The following is a 26,431-nucleotide window of genomic DNA, read 5'->3' on the forward strand; positions in this document are numbered from 1 at the left end:
CACATAGCACCCCTGACCCTGCTTCTGTTGCCATCTCTCTTTCTCTGACCTTCTCTTCTGCCTCCCTCTACACTGGTCCCATCTGGATAATGCAAGCTAATCTCCCTATATTAAGGTCGGCTGATAAGGAAACTTGATTGCCATGTAAGGTAACATATTCACAGGTTCCAGAGACTGGGGCAAGGGTATCTCTGAAGGTCTTTCTTCTGTATACCACAAGCTCAAACTTTCATTTCTCCTGGGAAAGTGTTCTCTAAGTCCATCATTTCCTCTAAGCCATTTCCTGGGATCCAGCAAAGCTGAAGTAGATAGGTCAGCAATGAATGTAGTGCTCTTGAAGATCCTCACCAAAGCTGAGTTTGATGAGACTGTCATTGGTCTTGGGTACCCAAAACCCAACCCATCAGAGAGAGCACGCTGGGAAAACCATAGAAATGAATTGTTAGAGCAGCAGATGGAATCAAACATTAATGATGTACCTTTGTGTTTCCAGGTGTGGATTTGGTCAAAAGCCAAATTTATCAATAGGAAATTCCTAATGGAGGAACTTTACCAGCGTTTTCTTGATGGAGAGGACAGCCAGGTAGCCCAGGAAGATGACCCTTTCTGGGATCCTGTTGAAGTTGTTCACCTGGGCTCTGCTCACATCTGGCTCCAGTCCCTTGCCTACTGCATGAAGTACGAGGAACAAGTGGAATTTCTGAACTGTGACGGGCTGGAAGAGGCAGTGTTGCATATTCACATAAACCCCTGCTCCCCGACAGGACAGTGGGTATCTCTGCCACCCCCTTGTCTAGTTCTGGGTCACACAGAAAACTCACAGCAAGCCTGAGTTCTCCTGGAAGGGGAGAACTTGGTGCCCTGAAGAGGTCACTCCTGAGACAAACAAATGAGCTCGTTCATTCATAATTTGGCCTCATCATATCTGATTTTGCCAAGGCAGCCAAATCAGCTGACCTGGACTATTTAAAACCCCACGTCCAGCAGTCTTTGAGCAACTCACACTGCCCTAGAGGACCAGAGGAATGAGAACACCCTGCAGAGGCAGGACTGTAGTAGGAGGAAACACGGACACGAGCCGAGATCTGGGTCGGTAGAGAAGCCAGGGGTGCCACAGAACCTTCCACCCTCCCCCGCCCTTCCTGGCGCCTGTGAGCCCTGGGACCCGCCACACACATTTGTTCTTTCCAGCGTTAGTCCTCAGCCCTGCTGACCAGGCCCAAGCGCCAGCAGCAGGAAGCTGATTTTGTAGCTCACCCTGCCTCCCTGGACAGGCTGTTAATTTCTTTGTTCCTTTTCTCAAGGAAGGAACTGTGGTATCTTTGTTTCCTTATGTGGCCCCATTCTGAGCTGTTATCTGATCTTTGTGCTAACTCCACTGTATAGCCTTTACTGTCCCCTTGGGTTGTCTCTGGGGCTTCCCTGGTGGCTTGGATAATAAAGAATCCACCTGCAGTGCAGGAGACATGGGTTCAACCCCTGGGTCAAGAAGGCCCCCTGGAGAAGGGAATGGCAACCCACTCCAGTATTCTTGCCTGGAGAATTCCATGGACAGAGGAGCCTGGCGGGCTACAGTCCATGGGGTCACATAGAGTCCAACATGACTGAGATACTTACACACACACAGAGGTTGTCTCCCTGTTTCCTCTCTCTGGGCCAAAGGCAGTTGAGAGAGTTTTTAGGAAAGCTCACACCTGTTAGCAATTCTAAGTAAAGAGGCCAGTAGGAGGCCTGGTCTGGTGCCAGTGTCCTTGGGGGCTAGCTGATGCAAACTTTTTGTCTTTCTGAAGAAGAAACAGTCAACAAGTGAGCAACAAAACTGCCAAGTCTTGTGACTAAAAGACTAAGATGACCAGTGCCTCGCTCTTTATTGAACTCTAAGTAACTTCCTGGGCATTTTGCTACCCCAGGCTCCTAGGCTGCCTGATGGTTGTATTTCTCACTCTGAATTAGTAAAGTGGCATTATAGTTTACAGGTTGCAATCTCTGTGAGCTCAGTTGATGTGAGAGAAGTACCCTGTTGGAAAGCTGTCCAAACTGGTTTCTGAGCCTGTGGGCCTGGAGTTGACTCTGGACTGTGAAGGGTTCACAAGGAGAATGACACGTGGAGAGGCCGCCTGTGGCCAGCCAGCTGGCTTTCTCTAGGTGGCAGCCCCTCTGCCCACTGGGGAACCTTCCTAAATCTTCAGTGGCAGTCTGGCATCCACACCTGGGTGCATATATGGCAAGAAGCTGTTACATTCCTGTCTCCTCTTTGAGAAAGTCCATATCTTGAAGTACAAGAGCAGAGTGGGCTCTTGTGATATGTCTCTTGAATGAATGAATTCTACAGCTGGTAATATTACCCATCCTTCCTTCAGAGAATTTGGCTGTCTCTCAGGGCTTCCCTGGTGGCTCAGATTGGAAAGAATCCTGTAGTGATGCAGGAGACCCAGCTTCGATTCCTGGGTCAGGATCCCTGGAGAAGGGAATGGCTACTCACTTCAATACTCTTGCCTGGAGAATTCCATGGACAGAGGAGCCTGCCTGGCTGCAGTCCATGGGGTCACAAAGAGTCCACCATGACTGAGTGACTGACACACATGGGCGTCTACATAATCTTCACTGACATCAGTCTCACTTGCTTGGGCCCAGGTTAACCTGTGATCAATGTTTACCTCTTTTGTTTACAGAGCACATGGTGAGGAAGATGTGGTTACTGACCCAGTGGACCTGCTGGGCAAGAGGATGGATTTCCAGATTCGCCTTGTGCAGTGTCTTGGCACCAAGTGGCTAAAGGAAGATGCGGAGAGGGGTGTTCAGATGGGGTACCAGCCTGCCTCCCGAGCTGCTGAACGTGAACCACCCAGTCTGTGTGCCCTGGTGGGAGGGAGCCTTTCCTCAAATTTTAAGAATGAGCTGATTGTGACATTTGCTTAAGTTTTTCTGCTTGTTCAACTCCCAAATGACTATTTCCTCTTTCTGCTTAACAGAGGGAGAAGTTACATGTCCCTCCCGGTCACTGTGTACAGGTCAACATGTACTGATTCTCCTAAGTAATTGAAGCCAAGAGTCAGGAATTTTAATCATCAGAAAGAGTATCTAGTAAACCTGTATTATCGAAGTAGGATGATTGGGTTTATTTTCTTTTTTCAGTTGGAAACAAAAGGACTGTGTGTGACTGTATGATAGAGGCACCAAATATGCTTAAACTAATTGGGCTAAAAGGATACTAAAAGATGAAACAATAAAGAAGGGAGATTTTGAAGGACAAAAAACAAATCACAGTGGAAAATTAATAACTTTAGATTATCTAAGTAGAAAGTATCACAATCCTTTTCTCTTTTTGTTAGACTTTTAATAAGTATCATCTATGTAATGATGATATCTATGTTGAATAGCTGAGATATTGGGGGTGGCAATCAGGAGAATCAATTATAGGTCATCTTTTATCAACTAAATGGCAACCCACTCCAGTGTTTTTGCCTGCAAAAGTCCATTGACAGCAGAGCCTGGCAGGCTGCAATCCATGGGGTTGCAGAATTGGTCACAACTGAGCATGCACGCCTTATCAACTCAACAAAGCAGGCTACAACTCTTTGGCTTATCTGATACTTTTCTTTAGAAATGTATCCCTTATGGTTTTGAGTTATGTTTTCTGTTCTTTTCTCAGGTACAGAATTTATGATCTTCCAAACACCTTATATACCAAGCCTGTGTGGAAAACTGTGAATCCCCAAATTGACGAGACTGTCCAATTTACAACCTTAAATGCTTCTCAGGAGTTTCTGAATTATTTACAGACAAATGCTCTCATTGTTGATTTATGGGGTCTTCAAGGTACCATGCTTACCTCCCCTTTTGCATGGTGCATTCCTCCATCAGATATCACGTTGTATATCTTAGGGCTGCAGAGGGAGGTGGTCAGGGTCTTGACAGCAGTGGCCACAAGCTGTCTTCTCCTGAGCCTCTGGGTTTTAGTCCACAGTTGATTACGTGGTTTAAACCTCCTCACACAACACTGCGAGTGGAGGATGAGACATTTCTTTACTTGATGGTATCTCCCTCACACTACAGAAGGCTGTGCTGAACTGAGCTGCTCTCGGCTGGACCTCATGGTTACAGGTGAAGGCCACATCCTGGTGGACACGAAGAAAATTTCCACTGTGATGGATATAGGTCAGGTGTGTTTATTGGAGTCACATTAAAAATATATGTCACAGATGACTAAAAAAAAAAAATCTCAGATGATAGTTGCTTGGGGATCATCAATGTTCCCTCCCATTAAAAAGCCTCTTTCTTGATTTACTCCTGTGTATCTTAAGGGTCTTAAATCTTGGTTACCACCCACCCCTCACTGCACCCCGTCCAGTTTTCATAAGACAGGAACAACGGCCAGTCTCAAAGGGTATGCAAATAATGCACACAAGACTAACCCAACTTGTTTCTGTAGTCAAACCAGATACCAGAGCTTTATCTGAAGCTGCTCAAGTTAGAACAGGAGACGGAACTGCTCAGAAACATAAACAGAATCCTCAGAGAGGAAAATGTGCTTCTTAAAGAATCTATTGAGAGAACCAGTTCTAGTCAAGGTGAGAGGCCGCTCAAATCTTGGTGTTTAGACTTTCTCTAAACTCCTACATTTGTGATGTATATTTTCTAAGAAATGAGCTTTTAAATGAGTTAATATCTTGTTTCAGTTTTTCAAAAAAAGCAGAACATTTTTTTCTTGTAAGATTTCTTTGGATGGGTCCCAACTGGTACCTGATAAATGATGATGTAGTATAATGCCACCAAGATAATTAAATATATAAATATGTGGATAGTTGTTGGTCAATCACTTAGTCATGTCCGACTCTGAGACCCAGTGGACTACAGCATGCCAGGCTTCCCTGTCCTTCACAACTCCCAGAGTTTGCTCAAATTCATGTCCATTGAGTTGTGATGTCATCCAAGCATGTCATCCTCTGCCACCCACTTCTCCTCCTGCCCTCAGTCTTTCCCAGGATCAGAGTCTTTTCCAATGAGTCAGCTCTTCACATCAGGTGGACAAAGTACTGGGGCTTCAGCTTTAGCATTAGCCCTCCCAATGAATATTCAGGGTTGATTTCCTTTAGGATTGACTGGTTTGAGATGAACAAATAAATGTTCTCTTATCTTCCACCTTCAGCACATCAGCCTTCCAGTACCCGAAAGATCACTTGGATGACAGCACAAGGGCCAGCAGCCAGAGAGATTAATCAAATGTGCACCACCCAGCAAGCCAGCTGTGACAGAGAATTTGCCAGAGCTCTTAAGGTGTTCTACCAAAGCATGAATGTGGCCAGAGGGCAGTTTCTCAAACTGAGACATTATAAACCTCCTGTGAGTACCCAGCACCCACGGAGCCAAAGGATTATCTTTCCATTAAATGTAGCTCTTGGCTAGAACGGCATTTCCAGAGGGGGTTGGGTGTGTGCTGCTGAAGAGCAGGCCAAGGCCGGGAACACTGAGTCTGCTGCTTTCCGGCTCCTGCCCATCTCTGCTCCCATTTTCCACTTTCGTGTACATCTGGTTGGTTCATCTGTGGCCCCTGCAGGATTGAGATTCCTGCACTTTACGACATATAGAATGTCCCAGAAGTGCATGTTTGCTTTATTGTTCTAAAACCAAAGAAATATAATTCATCACACTAAGATATTATAGGAGAAAAATCACGGTTACTTCAATAGATACCAAAAAAGCATGTGATAAAATTCAGCATCCTCCCACGATAAAAACTCTTAGCAAACTAGGAACAAAATGGACATTTCTTAATCTGATAAAGGCACTCTTAAACACACAGGAAGCATAATCTTAATGGTAAATCATAGATGTCAGCTATCTTCACTTTTTTTTTTTTGACATTGTACTTTAGGTTCTAGCCAGTATAGCAAGGCCAGAAATAAAAGGTATAAAGATTGGAAAGGGGGATAAAAAGTAATAGTCATAATAGCAAACATTTATATAACACTTGGGGGCTTCCCAGGTGGCACTAATGGTAGAGAACCCGCCTACCAAGGCAGGTTAGATGTAAGAGACACGGGTTCCATCCTGGGGCAGGAAGATACCCTGGAGAAGGGAATGGCTACCCACTGCAGTATCTTGCCTGGGAAATCCCATGGACAGAGGAAACTTGAGGACTATAGTCCAGTGGGTTGCAGAGTTGGACACCACTTGGCAACTAAAAACAACATAATACTTACTAAGTGTTTTTATATTTATTGAGTTCTCACAACTACCAGATGGGTGTGTATATGTGTTAGTCACTCAGTTATGTCCAACTCTTTGTGACCCCATGGACTGTAGCCCACCAGGCTCTTCTGTCCATGAAATTCTCCAGGCAAGAATACTGGAGTGGGTTGCCAATCCCTTCTCCAGGGGACCTTCCCGACACAGGGATTGAACCCAGGTCTCCTGCATTGGCAGGCAGATTCTTTAGCACTGAGTCACCAGGGAAGCCCATAAATCAGTATAAAAACTTTAAAAATTGTTGCCATTTATCTAATAAAAGTCAAAGATGCACCTTCCCTATAAGCCTGCAATTCAGCTCTTCTCCACAGAGTAAACTGGTTCTGCAGAGAACTGCGCCTTCATGCCCTGAGGTAGAGGTTCTCAAAGTGTGGTCCTCCCAGTCAGCAGCTACAGCATTATCTGGACTCTTGTTAGAAATGCAAATTCCAGGGTCTCCTCCCAGACCTGCTGAGTCAGAATTTCTGGGTGTGAGGCCCAGTCAACTGTGCTTTAATGAGCCCTCTAGATTATTCTTGGAGAAGGCAATGGCACCCCACTCCAGTACTCTTGCCTGGAAAATCCCATGGACAGAGGAGCCTGGTAGGCTGCAGTCCATGGGGTCGATAAGAGTTGGACCCGACTGAGCGACTTCACTTTCACTTTTCACTTTCATGCACTGGAGAAGGAAATGGCAACCCACTCCAGTATTCTTGCCTGGAGAATCCCAGGGACAGTGGAGCATGATGAGCTGCCATCTATGGGGTTGCACAGAGTCGGACATGACTGAAGCGACTTAGCAGCAGCAGCAGCAGCTAGATTATTCTGCCTTCGACTCAAGTTTGAACCACCTCTCTTGGTATGCTATGTATGTAATGAATTAATTTTTCTCCTACCTATCTGGAATGGTCCTTGTTATAAACCATTCCTGAGAGAACTGGGAAGATAGTCATTCAAGTCATTTTCTGTTCTGTGGTTCAGATGGTGGGCCAGGTGAAAAATCCTGTAGAAACCCACACATATATGCATAAGATGGTATTTTAACCATTTTCCGTTATAGCTCCCCAAATAGAAACATCCTAATGCACGTCCACAGAAGATAAGTAAATTACGGCACAAGTGGCCAGAAAACAGGCAAAACCTAGGGCTGTTTAGGGCTGCATTCTAGGTGGCAAGAAAATGATGATCGACTTAGGTTAGTGGTTGCTTCTGGGGGTGGGGAAATGGGTATAACCAGGAGGAAATCAAGAGACAGAGTGTTTTCTTGAGCAGACGTGTTTAATTTGTACCTATGCATACATCTGGGGCACTCTTTTGAATGTATCAGTTCAGTTCAGTTGCTCAGTCGTGTCTGACTCTTTGCAACCCCATGGACTGCAGCACGCCAGGCTTCCCTGTCCATCACCAACTCCTGGAGCTTGCTCAAACTCATGTCCATTGAGTCAGTGATGCCATCCAATCATCTTATCCTCTATCATCCCCTTCTCCTCCTGCCTTCAATCTTCCCCAGCATCAGGGTCTTTCCCAATGAGTCAGTTCTTCCCATCAGGTGGCCAAAGGATTGAAGCTGAAGCTTCAACATCAGTCTTGCCAATGAATAGTCAGGACTGATTTCCTTTAGGATTGATTGGTTGGATCTCCTTGCAATCCAAGGGACTCTCAAGAGTCTTCTCCAACACCACGGTTCAAAAGCATCAATTCTTCAGGGCTCAGCTCACAATAAAGAAGAAAAACTACTGTGGTGAAAGACACTAAAAATAAAGTAAAAAATAAGCCACAACCTGGGAGAATCTATTTGTATTGTTGTTCAGTCACTCAGTCGTGTCCACCTCTTTGTGACCCCATGGACGGCAGCACACCAGGCTTCCCTGTCCTTCCCCATCTCCCAGAGTTTGCTTAAACTCATGTCTGCTGAGTTGGTGATGTTAGTATCCAGAATAAACAAACAACTACATGTTTATTAAAATAAGAAAGACAACACGTGGCAAAACACATTGGAAAAAATGTCCTAAGTCTTTGAGTAGGCATTCCACTAATCAGGGAAACAGAAACTAAAAGGAGATGCCATGACACACTACCTGCCCCCTGCCCATCTCTGTGAGCACCGTCACCTCCTCTACCATTGCTCACAGGCGGCCTGGCCCACAGGGCTATCTGCAGTCCCTTCTCCTATGGGGCAGGGGACCCATATCAGTCAAGCCTATCGATGGGAGAATCCCCACCCACATGGTCCTTTGCAAACTTCAGAACGTCTACAGTATTATGCCAGTCCCAAATATTTGGATTCTCTCACCAATTTTCCCTGTTGACAATAAACAATGGTTAGAACTGGACATGGAACAGACTGGTTCCAAATAGGAAAAGGAGTGCGTCAAGGCTGTATATTGTCACCCTGCTTATTTCACTTATATGCAGAGTACATCATGAGAAATGCTGGGCTGGAGGAAGCACAAGCTGGAATCAAGACTGCCAGGAGAAATATCAATAACCTCATATATGCAGATGACACCACTCTTATGGCAGAAAGTGAAGAAGAACTAAAGAGCCTCTTGATGAAAGTGAAAGAGGAGAGTGAAAAAGTTGGCTTAAAGCTCAACATTCAGAAAACAAAGATCATGGCATCCAGTCCCATCACTTCATGGGAGACAGATGGGGAAACAGTGGAAACAGTGACTGACTTTATTTTTCTGGGCTCCAAAATCACTGCAGATGGTGACTGCAGCCATGAAATTACAAGACACTTACTCCTTGGAAGGAAAATTATGACTAACTGAGACAGCATATTAAAAAGCAGAGACATTACTTTGCCAACAAAGGTCCATCTAGTCAAGGCTATGGTTTTTTCAGTGGTCATGTATGGATGTGAGAGTTGGACTATAAAGAAAACTGAGTGCCAAAGAATTGATGCTTTTGAACTGTGGTGTTGGAGAAGACTCTTGAGAGTCCCTTGGACTGCAAGGAGATCCGACCAGTCCATCCTAAAGGAGATCAGTCCTGGGTGTTCATTGGAAGGACTGATGTTGAAGCTGAAGTGCCAATACTTTGGCCACCTGATGAGAAGAGCTGACTCGTTGGAAAAGACCCTGATGCTGGGACAGATTGAGGGCAGGAGGAGAAGGGGACGACAGAGGATGAGATGGTTGGATGGCATCATCGACTCGCTGGACATGGGTTTGGGTGGACTCCGGGAATTGGTGATGGACAGGGAGGCCTGGTATGCTGCGGTTCATGGCGTCAGACACGACTGAGCGACTGAACTGAACTGAACTGAAAGGGGCATTTAGGCAGGCTTCCTAAACTAGACCTGCTCCTAGGTGAATTGTTGCCTCTGGTAGCAGCTTTCAAATGCAGCTTTCCAGCTCAAAGAGAGACCTGACTGGGCACCCCCTCATGTACACACACCATCCTTTTACTATAATGAAGTGAGTCTACTAAGACTGAAACTGAGCAGGACACTTCAGGCCCTTTTGAGTACACATCCAATCCATGTTCCTGGCTTCTTGTTTGGAGAAAAAGACTTTCCTCTCCTATTTTCCTCTCCTAGACCTTCCCTGAGTTCCAAAGAGCAGATTTAAGCAGTTAGTAACTAGGGGAGTGAGGGAACACAAACACAAAGGAAAAACAAGCCCAGCAACATCTTTTCCATGATTGTCAGCTTAAAACAATGCGTTGACTTATGACCCCAAACTGTGGGGATAATGCTCTATCAAATGGCCCCAAGTGTGGGAGGAATCACACTGACTGAAACCACTCACCCTGGCCAGGCACCATAGTTACCATTTGTATGAGTTATTTTACGACAGGAGGTCCTGGTAAGGAACATGGAACTAATAAGCCACCACCAACTGGAAGAGTTCAGGAAAGGTCAAAAGGTGACACCATGTGTCCAACCACCTCCCAGAATCCTTCTCACTGCCGTCCATCTTTGCTGAGCAATGTACGTACCACCAGGAAAGACTCTGAACCAGAATGATTGGCCAAAGACAACCCGGAAACTAATCCCATCACCATAAAACCCACTGCAAGCCATGTGGCAGAGCAGTTCTCCTGGGTTCCCTTACCTTACTGCTCTCTGCCCAGGCACCCCTTCCCAATAAAATCTCTTGCTTTGTCAACACACGTGTCTCCTCTGACAATTCATTTGAGTATTAGACCAGAGTCCACTTTCTGGCCCTGGTAGGGGTTCCCCTTCCTGCAACACAAGCAGTCTTAAAATTAGTGACACTGGGTCAATTAAGAAGTGAATTCCTGAGCCATCATGAGGTAAATAACCATCATTGCTTTTGCTCTCTCTCCAAAAGAAGTTAAGGGATCATGAGACCATGGTATACTAGTTTGCTAGGACACACAGATCAATCACAATGACAGACTCAGGTTACAAGATGATGCTCAGAAGTCTGCAACTGAGGTCTTATAGGGGAGCTGAAATCACATACCACCCCCACCCCCTTTACTTTTGCTTATAAAACCCTTGCCCCCTGGCCAGCCAGTAGGATCGATTTGAGATGAGCCTAGGTCTCCCATCTTCAGAGTTGGCACCTCCTCAACTAATACAAGCTTCTTTGCTCCAGACTACACTATTTCAGTTTGTTTGGCTTCACTGTGCATTGGGCATATGAATTTGGGGTTTGACAACAATATCATTTTTTTCTTTCATTTATTTTTAGGAAGATGATCAAATGCTTCGGCCATTTGTACACCAACAGTCACAAATGTTAAAGGACTTTGGGGACCTACTTGAATCCAGCTTGTGGAAACTGAAAAATGATGTTGCTCTTATAGTGAAACAGAAGAAAGAATGTTTATTGCATGCGGAATAGTGTTCAGTTCAGTCGCTCAGTCCTGTCCGACTCTTTGTGACCCCACAGACTGCAGCACTCCAGGCTTCCCTGTCAATCACCAACTCTTGGAGCTTGCTCAAACTCATGTCCATTGAGTCAGTGATGCCATCCAACCATCTCATTCTCTGTCGTCCCCTTCTCCTCATGCCTTCAATCTTTCCCAGAGGATACACCAACTGAAAACATTTGCGCTTTGAGTTGTCAAGATTATTTAATTAACTTGGCTATCGGAGCTGAATTGTGGACTCAACCAGGTCAACCCATTTCTCACTCACTCAACCTATTACACTGCTTTCAAACAAAATTCCTTTTTATTTGATTTAAAATCATGTAAAAATGAATTCAGGCTGAAGGTGAGGTAGAAAATATGAGCAGTGAATGGTCAGTACTCTGAGCAAGAGGATCGACTGCCTGGAGCTGAATCCATGACTAATCAGTTCTACGGTTTGGAGCAAGCCATGTCCCTTCTCTAAGCCTCTTTCCTTATTTGTTCTTCAGTTAAAGACCCTCTTTCTTCTGTACAGTTTGTACAGCTGCTGCTGCTGCTAAGTCGCTTCAGTCCGACTCTGTGCGACCCCAGGGACTGCAGCCCACCAGGCTCCCCCGTCCCTGGGATTCTCCAGGCAAGAACACTGGAGTGGGGTGCCATTTCCTTCTCCAGTGCATGAAAGAGAAAAGAGACAGAGTTGCCTCCTAACATGAGTGAGATTCTTATCAGCTTCATACCTCTCACTGTACTGTAGAAATTCCATAAAGGAAATGGTTGTCCTCTTTACATGATGGATGTAATAGAACACTGATTTGTGTTTATGGTATGATTACAAAAGGAAAAGTCTTTGCCTTATTTTTAGGCTTCAGTGGAAAATGTAGTTAAATATAAAAAGTAAATTAGAGAAAAGTTTTGCTTAGGCAGTGAAAATCAGTAGAAATTTACCAGCTACATCTTTCAAACTAACCACAGGTATAGAACCAGGGAAAATGAATAACCCAGTTATTAGCAGGACACAGACCACTTGGGAAGCACATTTCTACCATTACTCAATTACACAGACATGTCCAAACACAAATCCACTGTTCAATTGACAATCCTTTATTATTAAACTTTAGGTAAGAGTCCAAAATCAGTCAATGCAGATGGGTGAAAAACCAGGCTAAAACAGCAAAAACTGCAGTTTCGTTTGGCAAAGGCCTACACTATGCAGAGAAATTCATGGGAAAGTGAGATCCCATTTGATACCATGACAAGGAAAACAGCAACCACTATCTCACATGACCACCAGCCGGGGTGTGTCAGCAACACAGACAGAGCCACCATCCCATCCTCTGATCTGCCAGCTCACTTATAAAAAATGACCATGAATTCTTCAATGAAAAAGTCAGTCAAATGTTAAGTTTTCTCTCAAAAGCAATAAAATCACAAATATCAGCTAAGATTTGAAATTCAGGGTAAGCTAGTACAATTTCCTTCTTTAATGTATACATATTTTAGATTTGACAATCTTTTTCACATATAGTCAGATAGGTTTATAGAAGCATTTCAACATACCAAATTAAAAAGCTGTTAATTCATACATTTTATGACTTCAATTAATTATTCAAATGTTTAGACTTCAGTGCTGCTAATGACACTAAATTCAATGCCACGTTCATTGAGTCTGTCAATCAACTTTGTTCGGGAGAAAGCTGCTCCGGGCGTGAAGACTCCACCCCTGTAAGACAACAAGGTGAAAACAGTGCACCGTGCCCAGCTCCAGCCCCTTCCTCTGTTAGATGACCTGCTGGGCAGCCAGCTATCAAATCCATGCAAAACTTATAAAACCCAGATTCTTGATTTCATCATGGACTGTTTTTGGTTCCATTTCTAAAACCAGCCAAGTGAGCAAGTAGCTATTATTTAAGAGGAAACTAGTACCTAGCCAACCTGTCTAGACTGGTTCAGTGATAATGAGACTGTTTCCACAAACTGGTGTGTGTGTGTGTTGGAAGTGCCACATGGAGGGTTATCAACCCAAGAAGCAGCTGCTGTTTATAAAGTCAGCCCTAAGACTCAGGAAGATTAAACATACACATGCATGTATGCTAAGTCGCTTCAGTTGTGTCCAACTCTTTGCGACCCCATGGACTGTAGCCTGCCAGGCTCCTCTGGGATTCTCTAGGCAAGAATACTGAAGTGGGTTGCCATGCCCTTCTTCAGGGGATCGTCTCTACCTAGGGACTGAACCCATGTCTCTGTCTCCTACACTGGCAGGCGGGTTCTTTACTACTAGTGCCACCTGGGAAGCCTCTAAATACACACATGGACAAAATAAACTTAGGCAATCAATTATTAATGAAGCATTAACAGGACAAATAGGATGAAAAAGAAGTTTTTTTTACATTTAATGGCTACCATTCAGAAAATGCTAAATACTTTCAAAGGGTATACAAATATTTGAAGAAAATGTAATTAAGTTTCACTTTATATAATTTTTATGTTTATTACTTACTAGTTTCAGGTCATACCTGATTTGTTTCTAAGCCTGCAAGCCTATGCTTATTTGTAAAGCTGGCCTACTTTTAGGCTAACAGCTAAATCCTCCAGTAAGATAGTGTACTTAATAATTATCTAGCCAGGATGCCATGAATCAAGGCTCTCACTGGCAGCTGGGTATCATTCAGCATGGATTAAGGGCTCCTGCCAATAACACTGAACTACGGGGACCTTTTCTTGAGTAGCTAACTTGGGATCTGAGTTATTTTTCGAAGGAACTGAAGCCAAATTACATGGCTCTCAACTTGTTTCTACTCTCATTTCTTTCTGCACTGTTCCTAGAAGTCAGTAAGGAACTTCCTTACGATTTTAAGTTCATCTCTCTCTTTGGATCAAAGATGCTATAAATCCAAAACCTGAAAACTGAACTAAAATAAGCTAAAATATAACATAAATGGAAAAGATATCTTTAAATTGGAAGAAAGCCAGACTCACGCCTTAGGAAGATCAGCGGCATCATTTAGAAGAGTCATGGCTGCCTGGACCATGGCTATGGGGGTAGTCACGTAGCCGGCTTCTGCAGAGAACAGGTGATCAAGAAAAAGAGAGCGTCCATACACTAGACATTCAACAGCACCGACAGATCAAATGGCAGATTTTATATCTTAGTGTACAGAATTTCCTTAATACTCTGTTCATGAAATAACAAAAATAACAATTAACATGTATACAGTCCTTACTAAGTGTTAGGAACTGTATTAAGTGCTTTAAATCTATTAAATTCATTTAATCTTCTTAACAATCATACAAGGTTAGTACTATTTTATATCCATTTTACAGATGAGGAAACTGAGGCATAGAGAGGTTAAGCGCCTCATTCACATTCACAGAGTCAGACAGTGGTTGAACCAGAATCACGTGCGGGCAGCTAGCTCAAGCCAACACTCTTACCAATGATCCTAGATTTATTCATATCCTGTGCAATCTTTGCGACCCCTCAGACTGCAGCCCATTCAGCTCCTCTGTCCATGGGATTCTCCAGGCAAGAATACTGGAGTGGGTTGCCATTTCCTCCTCCAGGGGATCTTCCCGACGAAGGGATCAAACCCTGGTCTCCTGCATTGCAGGCAGATTCTTTACCATCTGAGCCACCAGGGAAGCCCAACTCATACACTAAACTGATCTTTATCAATCAAATACACTAAACTTCACTTTAAAAAACAGACTCAGTTTCTTCAAGGACAACTGAGTAACTCTCAAAGAAGTCAAACTTTAAGAAGTAACTTTAAAAGAAGTCTATAAACCAGAAGAACATTGGTGTTTATATTCATGCCAAATAAGAACACAGCTTATCCTAAAAACCCAAGTAGAAATTTTTAAAAAATGCAAGATGCAAAGATATCTTTGCTCTTTGGCTTGATTAAAAACTGTACAACAGAGGCCCGTGATCTATTAGGAAGGATGGTAATGAAACGTTACTCACAGTGGGGCTGTCTCTGTATAGTTCTCTAAAATTTATAGTACTAGTTATTGAATGATTTGGGGTGACAGTTTTTTAACAAACTATCAAAATTTTTATCCTCCCTGGAAAAACACACATGTGCACATATTTCACAGGCAATGTCAGGGTGATCACAGACTCCAAAGAAAGCTTGGACCACAGCCTTGATTATAAGTAAAAGGCTTTAAAGTGACCCTTGAGTATGAGAGTAGAACAGATAAATATCAATCAGCCCCTTGTCTTCTTATATTAAAAATTCCATTCAGAATTACTGAATCATACTGAAAGAAAAAAAAATCAGAGAGAGGTATACAACAATAAAACTGAATGATACCAATAATTCCAATCCTTCTTTTGACAGAATTATTTATCATTATTAACTTAAATAACTGTGTAAATTTATTTCTAAAACAAATTTTAAAAAGAAATTATGACTAGTACACCACGTTATAGCTTAAGACAATGTAAAACTCCCGAACGTTCTTAAGTCACATCTGAAATACCTGGTCCTTTCACCTGAGTACAAATTCTGATATTTGGTTTGTTCTTGACAGGGGAAACGCCTTGGCTGAATCCTTGACCAAAAAATGTCATAGTAAATGATGAAGCATCAATCTGAGGAATAGAAAGCAAAGAGTTTATTAAATAAATATGTCATTTCCTCCTTGAACACAATAAAACATTCTATCAACATTATACTTCATATAAGACATTTTTAATAGATAACATCAATATTCTATTAGATAGAATATCCTGTCATTCGTAACTAAGCATGGAACAAAAAATAACTCTTTGAAGAACCGTAAGTTTTGCTGACTGGTGTAATGTTCTGGGGACAGAGGTAGTGAGGACTAAAGCTGAGTCTTAGTGAAGAATAAAGATGAATCTTAGGCTGTGGCTGAAGGAACAGCATTACTACAACAGGCAGTTTCAGAGGAAAAACTGGAGGTGGTGTTTATTTCAGGACAGAATATGTTACTCTGGCTTTAGATATATTTGAGGTAAGAAGACAAAAATAGTCAGCAAGTAATGGTAATATGGGCCTAGGATATAGACACAAAACTGCTCCATTTAGAAGTATAAAAATTTGATTCAAAATTAAATTATAGAAGATTTATCCAAGCATCTGTCATAATCACTAAACTTAGAAACAAAGTAACAAAGCCATGGTGAACAAATTTTTATTAAGTATAAACCAAGTGTCAGACACTATATTAGGCCCTGAGACATAAAGTACTTATAAAATAAAATACACGGCATTTCTAGAGCTTAGTTTAGGGGAGGGGGGAAGACTGTGTGTGTGTGTGTACACACACACATGAGATCTAGTAACAATATGAAGCATGAATTAGAAGTCCAGGGTTAGCTTAGTGGAGGGCATTATTAAATTTACTGAGCAGGAGGCCAGGGTCTTGAATTGTGTGTCCTCACAGCACACATACCTTCTAATAGAGAAGTTTATTACAAAGAAAAGTAAAGTAGGTACCAGAAAGGATAAATCATTATTTAAAGGCAAAACCAGACAAGGTGGCTACAAGAAATGAAAATTACAGCCCATATCTCTGATAAATATAAGTACAAAATGAAAGTGAAAGTGAGTCAGTTGTATCCAACTCTTTGCGACCCCATGGACTGTAGCCTGCCAGGCTCCTCTGTTCATGGAATTCTCTAGGCCAGAATGCTGAAGTGGGTAGCTGTTCCCTTCTCCAGGTGATCTTGCCAACCCAGGAACTGAACCCAGGTCTCCTGCATTGAAGGGGGATTCTTTACCAACTGAAACACCAGGGAAGCCTCAGCTTCCTGTGCCAAGTCCTCAGCAAAATATTACCAAACTGAATTCAACAATACATTGAATGGACCATAAGCTATAATTAAGATCTGGCTGTCATGCTAGTGGTAAAGAACCCGCCTGCCAATGCAGGAGGTATAAAGGACATGGGTTCGATCCCTGGGTCAGGAAGATCCCCTGGAGGAGGGCATGGCAACCCATTCCAGTATTCTTGCCTGGAGAATCCCATGGACAGAGGAGCCTGGTGGGCTACCGTCCATAGGGTTGCAAAGAGTTGGACACAACTGAAGTGACTGCACAGCACAGCACAGAACATACTATACTTAAGTGGGATTTAGTTTAGGGATGCAAACATGTTCAACATCCACAAATAAGTCAGTGTGATATTCCACATTAACAAAATAAAGGATAAAAATCATATAATCATCTCAAACACAGGAAAAGCACTTGATAAAATTCAACATCCATTTATAATAAAAAGTCTCAACAAAGTGTGTATATAGAGGGGACATATTTCAACATAATAAAGACCATATATGACAAACCCATAGCCAACAGCATACTCAACGGTGAAAAGTTGAGAGCTTTTCTGAAAGCTTTTCTTCTAAGATCAGAAACAAGACAAGAGCACCCACTCTTGCCACTTCTATTCAACATAGTATTTGGCAGTCCTAGTCAAAACCATCTGACAAGAAACAGAATACAAGGAATCTAAATTGGAAACTAAGAAGTAAAATTGTCACTGTATGCAGAGGTCATGGTATTACATATAGAATATCCTAAAGATCCCACAAAAAAACTATTAAAACTAATAAATGAACTCAGTAAAGTTGCAGGATGTAAATACAAAGTTAACATACAGAAATTTATTGCATTTCTATATACTAACAACAATCAGAAAGAGAAATTAAGAAAACAATCTTATTTACAATCAAAAGGAATAATACCAAGAAATAAATCTAATCAAGGATGTAAAATACTTGTCCTCAAGAAACTATAACACTAATGAAAGAAACTGAAGATGACACATAGAAATATATACCATGCTCTTGGATTGTAAGAACTAAGATTGTTAAAATGACAATACTACCCAAGAAAATCTACACAGTCAATGCAATACCTATCAAAATACCAATGGCATTTTTCACAGAATGAGACCAAATAATTCTTAAATTTGAAGTTAAAAGACCTCAAAGAGTCAAAGTAATCCTGAGAAAGAATAACAAAGCTGGAAGTATCATCATCTATAATTTCAAATTACAGTACGAAAGTACAGTAATCAAGAGTACGGTACTGAGAACTCCCTGGTGGTACAGGGGTTAGAATGCCATGCTTCCATTGCAGGAAGCATGGGTTCAATCTATGGCTGGGGAACTAAGATCCTGTAAGCTGTGCAGCATGGCCAACAAAACCCCAAAACCAGTATGGTACTGGTACAAAAAAAACAGACACATAGATCAATGGAACAGAATAGAGAGCTCAGAGAGAATCCCACACTTACATGTTCAATTAACCTACAACAGAGGAGGCACGAACATACAACAGGAAAGACAGTCTCTTTAATACACTGTGCTGGGAAAATTGGACAGCCTCATGCAAAAAAAATCAAACTGGACTACTGTTTCACAACATATAGAAAAATAAACTCAAAGTGGATTAAGAACTTAAATGTAAGACTTGAAACCACAAAACTCCTGAGAAGAAAACATAGGTAGTATGCTCTTTGACACCGGTCTTAGTATTTTACTGGATGTCTTCTTGGGAGAAACAAAAGGAAAAATAAACAAGTGGAACTACATTAAACTGAATTTTGCACAGTGAAACTATCAACAAAACAAAAAGACTGCCTACTGAATGGAAGAAGATATTTGCAAAAAATGTTTCCAATAAAGAGTTAATACTTAAAATATACAAAAATACATACAACTCAACCAAACAATCTGATTAAAAATGGGCCTGAACAGACACTTTCCAAAAAATACATACAGGTGACTAACAAAACAGGCTCAGTATCAGTAATCAGCAGGGAAATGCAAATCATACAATCCAGCAAGTCCACTTTCAGATATTCATTTGAAGCAAACCAAAACACTAATTTGAAAAAATATCTGTACCCCCACGTTCACCGCAGTGTTATTTACAATAGCTGAGACATGGAAACAACCTAAATGTCCACTGATGTGCAAAGAAAATGTAGTGATACACACACACACACACACACACACACACACACAGGGATATTATTCAGCCATAAGAAAGAATGAAATCCTGCCACCAGTGATGACATGGATGGACTTCAAGTAAAGTAAGACAAAGATAAATACTGTATGTTCTCTCATTGGTGAGAACGTAAATGGGTATAGCCACCATAGAAAACAGGATGGAGGTTCCTTAAAAAAACTAAAAACAGAGCTACCATATGATCCAGCAATCCCACTCCTGGCCATATGTCCAAAAAAAAGGAAAACTTTAATTCAAAAGATAAATGCATGCCAATGTTCATAGCAGCCCTATTTATAATAGCCAAGACATGGAAACAATCCAAGTGCTCATCAACAGACAACTGGTTTAAGGAGATGTGATATGTACGGTGATGGTGGTGGTGGTGGTGGTTTAGCTGCTAAGCCGTGTCCGACTCTTGTGACTCCATGGACTGTAGCCCGCCAGGCTCCTCTGTTCATAGGATTTTCCAGGCAAGGATACTGGAGTGCATTGCCAATTCCTTCTCCAGGGGATCTTCCTGACCCAGGAAATGAACCTGGGTCTCCTGCATTGCAGGCAGATTCTTTACCGACTGAGCTATGAGGGAAGCCCCTAATATGTATATATACAATGAAATATTACTGTTATAAAAAAAGAATGAAATATTGCTGTTTGAAGCAACACAGATGGACCTAGAGAATACCATACTAAGTGAAATGAGTCAAACAGAGAAAGGCAAATATGATATGATATCATTTATGTGTAGAATTTAAAAACTGATACAAAATATAAACAAATTCAGACATAGAAAACAAATTTACTATTACCAAAGAGGAAAGGGGGGCAGATAAATGAAGAGTAGGGGTTTAACAACTACAAACTGCTACACACAGAATAGATCAGCAACACGGATTTACTGTATAACAGAAGGAACTACATCCAATACCTGGTAATAACCTATAATGGAAAATAACGTGAAAAAAATATATATGTATAACTAAGTTACTTTGCCGTATACCTGAAACTGACACAATATTGTAAATCAACTACACTTCAATAAACAATTAAATCTGACTCTGTTATCACCTTCTTTAAAATACTTCCCTGATTTACTGCTTTGGCAAATGACTTTTACACCTGGGACTTTGTATATCAGAATCACTCAGGGAACTTTTTTCAAATATATGTTTTGACCCTGGCATTTGGATATTCTGATTAGGTAGGTGTGAAGTGAGGCCTCATAGCAGAGATCTCAACTTTGGGAGAGAAACCAAAACAGATGATCAGAGATTCAGGTTTGATTGGTGTAGAATGTGGCTTGGGCACTGGACTTTTTGAAAGCTCTTCAGTGATGTTAATGCACACTCAATTTCATAAAAGCATTATTCAAAATAGACAAAAGACAGAAGTAATCCAAATGTCAATGCACAGATGAGTGGATAAGCAAAACAGGGTATATACAATCAGCCCTCTGTATCCCTGATGAACGAAAATGGTTAAGATGGGAAATTTTATGTCATGCGTATTTTAATTTTACCACAATTAGAAGGAAGTGGCGGAGAAGGGAGACAGGAGAGAAGGGAGAAGGAACTAAGGTAGTTGTGATGGATTTGGAGACAAATCTAGAGTGATGCCTGCATTCTTGATTGGGCAGATGATAGTGCCACCAACTAAGATGGGAAACAAGAAGGAAGAAGAGGGTTTGGTGGAAAGAAGTTCAGATTTTACACGTTATATTTTAAGTGCCTAAAGCAGTCATATTGAGGATATTGGACAGGTGACAATTCAGTTTATCTACCATGGGAATCCAGGGTGTGTGAAAGAGGAAAAAGGAAGTACACTTGGGAGAGGGGGACAGAGGAGGTAAAAAGGATGAGACAATGAAGGAGTAAAATTGAAGAGTAAAAAATCTGAAATTTCCATGATGCAAAGAGAACACAATTTCTGGAGCCAAACAGCTCAGTTCTCATTCTAGCCTGCCCATCTACTTACTACAGGACTTTGGCAAATTTCTTAGCCTTTCTGTTACTTCTGTTACTTATTTTCCTCATTTATAAATGGATATAACACCTCCCTCAAGGAGTGTTTGAAAAGATTGACTAATCTAATGTATATAAAGAACATAAGAATGTCTGAAACAAAGTAAGTGCTTCATCAAGTCTTAGCTATTATCATCACTGCACTGAGGAAAAGTAAAAAGAAAAATATTATTTTAGAGACCTGGATACAAAGGAAAGGGTTACCTGTTTTTGTGTTGGACCTTGTTTTGAAAAATAACCAAAGGAGAAGAGCCATGGGAACTAAAGGGGAAAAAAACAAAACCTTTAGTCATATTTTTTAAATTCATAGAAAATACTTCTATAGGTTTAATTTCATAAAAACTTACTTACTTTTATGAGAAGTTGCCTTCCAATGCCAAACCTCACAAAGAATAAAAAGAAGAGTCCAGCAAACATCAGCTTAATAACAGAAGTGATGCCTCCCACAGTTACATAAGCAGCATACTGAACCTAGATGAAGAATATAAAATCAGGATGTTATGCCTTTCTTAGACCAAGTAATACAAAAATGTTAGCTACTAATAACTTACTCTATAGTCAGAAATATCAAATGAAAGCAGTTTTCACTTTATGAATGTGTTATGTTCTAAAAGCTTGTTCAGAAAACAGACACTAGAGGGACATTTTTTAAAAGGAATTGTTGCAAACAATAATTAGCTCCCCCTCCCTGAATACAATATGAAATGTTCATAACCATATACCTGAGTTTAACAATTATACATTATAGAATGTATACTCCACTTACAACCTGTTTAAGAAATTCTTTTTTAACTTGAAATAGTTTCCTCTTCAAGTCTTGGCAGTGGGAATAATGACTTCTCTCACCAGTGGAGTAGGATGGGACTCCAGAGGTAGCAAGGACAGAAGAGAGAAGAACCCAGACACCTCCATAAGCAACAGAAAGTATTCTAGCAGCTCAAACTCTCAACAGGACTGTTGGGTGCTTACAACACCAGGATTTCCTGCACTGAACTTGCTTCTACTGTCTCAAGTAAAAAACATATTCAGAAGGTCAGATCTGAATTGTGGGAGGAAGCTATTATCACCCCCATAAAATGCAAAATGCTCTACACTACTAATTCTTTATGCTCCCAGAAACTGAAACATTCACTATTCAACTCTTTCTTTTTTTGGATTTATAAACATAAAAATCCTACATTAAACTGATAGAAGAACTGAAACAAACTAGAATACTCTTTATTAAAAATAAATCATATACACTTACAGGTGACTGCTCTAAATTTTCATGCAAGTAACGCTGAGTCCGCTTCACAACAGACACATCTGCTCCCAAGAAAGGAATGGAATAACTGCTGAGTTCTCTGCAGTAAGAAATTGGCCACCTGCAAGACAGACCCATGTTCCATCTTTTCCATTTACAGTGACCACAACTTTAACTGGTAAATTTCTGAATAAAAACTTTAACTCTTGCTGAGGCAATTAATGATAACAATAGTGATGGCAGATCTGCTCTTAATTAAAATTTACTTTAGTATTCGTCCTTTGTTCTTTACACTTGCACCCAAATAAGTGACAAGTTGCTGCTGCTGCTGCTAAGTCACTTCAGTTGTGTTGGACTCTGTGCGACCCCACAGATGGCAGCCCACCAGGCTCCCCCGTCCCTCGGATTCTCTAGGCAAGAACACTGGAGTGGGTTGCCATTTCCTACTCCAGTGCATGAAAGTGAAAAGTGAAAGTGAAGTTGCTCAGACATGTCCGACTCTTAGCGACCCCATGGACTGCAGCCTACCAGGCTCCTCTGTCCATGGGATTTTCCAGGCAAGAGTCCTGGAGTGGGGTGCCGTTGCTTTCTCCGAAGTGACAAGTTAGAACACTAGTATTCTTCATACCATGGGCACTTAACACATACATAATTTAACCATGTTCTGTACCCCAACAATTTCCCCAGATAACAATAAAAAGAACACTCATTTCAATAGCCAAACTCTGAGTTCAGGGTTCTCACATATAAACACTATTAATATATTTATTAATATACATAAGATCATCACATTTTTATTGCATAAAATTTAACTGATGTTTAATTTTGATACTGATGGTGAAGAGTCATAAAACTAATTTTTCCCAGAATCCAAATGTATTATTATATATGAAGTAGTTAAACTTAGTGTAACATATTAATTATATTTTATTTATCTTTGAAAATAACAGTGAACTCACTATAAAAGTCTCCAGGCTTTTTTAATAGCATATGTTATTAACAGTCAGATAAACAATAATATGCTTAGATAAACTGAAGAACAGATTTTGTGATAATATACCTTCTTTTCAATTTTGGTCCAACAATTGGGACAGGCTTCATATCTGACTCATTTCGTAGTTTTTTCAAATTACTCTTATCTCCAAAACCATAAACTGCTGACTTCCAGGTACCATCATGAATGGACAACCCCTAACAAAATAATTCAAGAATTAAAGAAACATGTAAACTCATACAACACTGTAAATCAACTACATTCAAAAAAAATTAAAATATTAAGAAACATGTCTTAAGGGATAATTACTAAAATGTAAAACCAAGCCATTTATAATTGATACAAAGAACATTTCAACTTATTTGAGCAAGGCATAATCTCTAACTCAATAATCTTGAGATGAATTTTTATGAGCGGATAGGCAGCAGTAACATTCATTAGTACAATCATATTCACTGTTTACACCTTTTTACATACTACATATTTATAACATATGTCCTTTCTTCTTTCCTCCTACCATTATTTATATTTTTTTTAACAAGCCAGTGAGTTTCACTTCATCATTTTCACTTAACTATCACTGATTGCTTTAAGCAGAAAAAAAGAAATAATAAAACCATCAGAAGATTCATGTTTTCACATAATAGCTTTGATGAAACTGAAAGGTAGAGAGATACCAATCTAACTTCCATTTTGTTACAGATTAATCACTTCTGTTTTGCTGAAACTAAAACAGAGCTAAAAGTCTTCCGAGTTTAATTTGTGAAACTATTCTCAATCTGCGCCTAGCCAATTTGACCTATTTGCAAAGATTTCTTAAAATCGGGAAAACGGATTTTTAAAAAACCCAAGAGTATCTTCTTATACAAATAAGCCATTAAAAAGACAAAAATTACATCTCATTTAAAAAACCCTTTATTTTGCTAAAAAATAGAAAAGTGCACAGAACATAAAAGCATAATTTAATGTAATTATGAGGCTAACATCTATTTAAGCCCAGAAAGCCCTCCTCCTTTCCTGCCTTTGTGATAATCAAGAAAAATTCTTTTTTCTTTTTTTAGTTTTACCACCTAAGAATTCATTTCTAGACAGTGTAGTAAATTTTGCCTGTTTCTAAATTTTATAGAAATGCAATCATATAGTGTACATTTCTTGAGTTTTGCTTCTTTTGTTCAAAACTGTGATGTCAGGATTTATCATGTGTTAGAAATACCTTTTTACTCTGCAGCTGACCTTAACATTTTCTTAATGGTGTCTTTGATTAAAAAATACTCAATTTAAAAATTTTAAATGTATACAAAAATACTATATAGCATATTAGAAATTTGCTTAGAGAAATTTTATAAGTTTTCATCACAAGAAAAAAAATTTTAACTAAGTGTGGTGATAGATATTAACTAGTGGTGATCATTTTGTAATGCATACAAATACTGAATACTGTTCTGTTAACCTATTGCTATGTCCCTGCCAATATTACACTCTGACTTGATATTCAAGAGCATTGTTCTACCTTATTCTCCTTTAAGAAAGTGTTGCCTATTTTTAGCCCTCTGCATTTTCATACACATTTTAGAACTAGTTTGTCAAGCTGCACACTAAAAGAAAACAAGCCAAAAAAAGGAAACAAAAACCTGTTTGGGATTTTGATTGGAATTATATGGGATTATAAATCAATTGAAGGAAAATTGACATCTTAATAAAATCGAGTATTCAAATCCATGAATATGGTGGATTCTCATATTTCCTTGCCTTCTTTAAGGTCACTCAATAACATTTCATAGTTTTCTTCATAGAACTCTGATACATTTTGTATCACTTATTCTTAAGTATTTGATTATTTCAATGTTTTAAAAGTTTTGGCTGCAGTGGTTCTTCGCTGCAGTACACAGGCTTCTCAAGTTGTGGTGTGCGGGCTTCCTTGTTGTGGGGGCCGAGCTCTAGAGCACACAGCCTCAGTAGTTGCTATGCATGGGCTCAGTTGCCCTGTGTCAGTCATGTGGGATCTCAGTTCCCCAACCAGGGATTGAACCCACGTCCCCTGCATTGGGAGACAGTTTCTTGACCACTGGACCATCAGGGAAGTCCTCTAAAGTTCTTGATTTTTTAATGCTACTATAAATGGTTTCTTTTTCAAAACAATTCATTTTCTAACTGTGGCTGGTATATAGAAATGCAACTGATTTTTATATTTCTGCTTTCTATTCTAGTCTTCTAGCAATAATAAAGACTCGAGTGGAAATAAACAAAGAAAAGAAAAACAATCAAGTCAATGAAACCAAAGCCGGTTCTTTAAAGAAATCCATCACACTGAGAAACCTTTAGCTGGACTGACAGACAGACAGAGAGAGAGAGGGAAAGGGCTCAAATTACTAAAATCAGGAATGAAAGAAGTGGCATTACCAATCTTACAGAAAGAAAAAGGAGTATAAGGAAATACTGTGAACAGTTGTATGCCAAACAAATTAGATAACCTAGATGAAATGAACAAATTCTTAGAAAGATACTGTTATGGATCAAATTGTGTCCCTGCCCCAAATTTGTATGTTGAAGGCCTAACCCTCAGCACCTCAGAATGTGCCTTATTTGGAAATATGGTTGTTGCAGATTTAACTAGTTAAGTTGAGGTCATACTGGAGGAGGTGGACCCCCAACCCAAAATTACTGGTGTCCTTATACAAAGGAGAGATCTGGACACGCACACACATCATGTGAAGATGAAAAAGAGGTCTGAGTGATGCCTCTAGAAACAGAGGACACCAAAGAGCGCCAGCGAGCACCCGAAGCTAGGAGAAAGCCTGGGGCTCCCTCAGTCCTCGGAAGAAACCAAGCCCGCCAGCATCTTGATCATGGACGTCCAGCTTTCTAGGTAGATCAGACTGCTAGCTAGGTCTAGACTTCTGCCTGAAGCACTGTTTCCCTTGTTTAAGCAACCCAGTTGGTGGTACTTTATTATGGCAGTCCTAGGAAACTAACACAGACACAAACTACCAAAACTGACTTGGGAGTATATGCAAAATCCTAAAAACCTGTAAGAAGTGAAGAGACTGAATTCTTGTTATCTCTTCACTGATTTCTAGTGTACAATTTCTAGACTGTAATAGTATTATAGCCTGAAACATACTCT

At 40.5% G+C, this 26,431-nt stretch overlaps 2 protein-coding genes across 2 annotated transcripts in view; one reads left to right on the forward strand and one right to left on the reverse strand.

Annotated features, from left to right (window-relative positions):
* Positions 1–11,076, forward strand: part of LOC102185944 (kinesin-like protein KIF28P) — a 68,494-nt gene extending 57,418 nt beyond the window's left edge. The window contains exons 16-22 of the mRNA XM_018060243.1: positions 494–768; positions 2,673–2,807; positions 3,653–3,819; positions 4,057–4,163; positions 4,433–4,571; positions 5,150–5,343; positions 10,896–11,076. Of these exons, the coding sequence (XP_017915732.1) occupies positions 494–768; positions 2,673–2,807; positions 3,653–3,819; positions 4,057–4,163; positions 4,433–4,571; positions 5,150–5,343; positions 10,896–11,048 (1,170 nt within the window). The 3' untranslated portion in view covers positions 11,049–11,076. The remainder of the gene's footprint in view (positions 1–493; positions 769–2,672; positions 2,808–3,652; positions 3,820–4,056; positions 4,164–4,432; positions 4,572–5,149; positions 5,344–10,895) is intronic.
* SCCPDH (saccharopine dehydrogenase (putative)) overlaps positions 12,139–26,431 on the reverse strand; it is a 29,261-nt gene continuing 14,968 nt past the window's right edge. Inside the window, exons 6-12 of the mRNA XM_018060244.1 lie at positions 23,374–23,504; positions 22,317–22,434; positions 21,422–21,541; positions 21,275–21,331; positions 15,544–15,655; positions 14,035–14,116; positions 12,139–12,778 (exon numbers count right to left, since the gene is read on the reverse strand). Coding sequence (XP_017915733.1) covers positions 12,673–12,778; positions 14,035–14,116; positions 15,544–15,655; positions 21,275–21,331; positions 21,422–21,541; positions 22,317–22,434; positions 23,374–23,504 — 726 coding nt within the window. The 3' untranslated portion in view covers positions 12,139–12,672. The remainder of the gene's footprint in view (positions 12,779–14,034; positions 14,117–15,543; positions 15,656–21,274; positions 21,332–21,421; positions 21,542–22,316; positions 22,435–23,373; positions 23,505–26,431) is intronic.

The sequence above is a fragment of the Capra hircus genome, chromosome 16 (assembly GCF_001704415.2).
Source record: "Capra hircus breed San Clemente chromosome 16, ASM170441v1, whole genome shotgun sequence".
Taxonomy (NCBI): Eukaryota; Metazoa; Chordata; class Mammalia; order Artiodactyla; family Bovidae; genus Capra; species Capra hircus.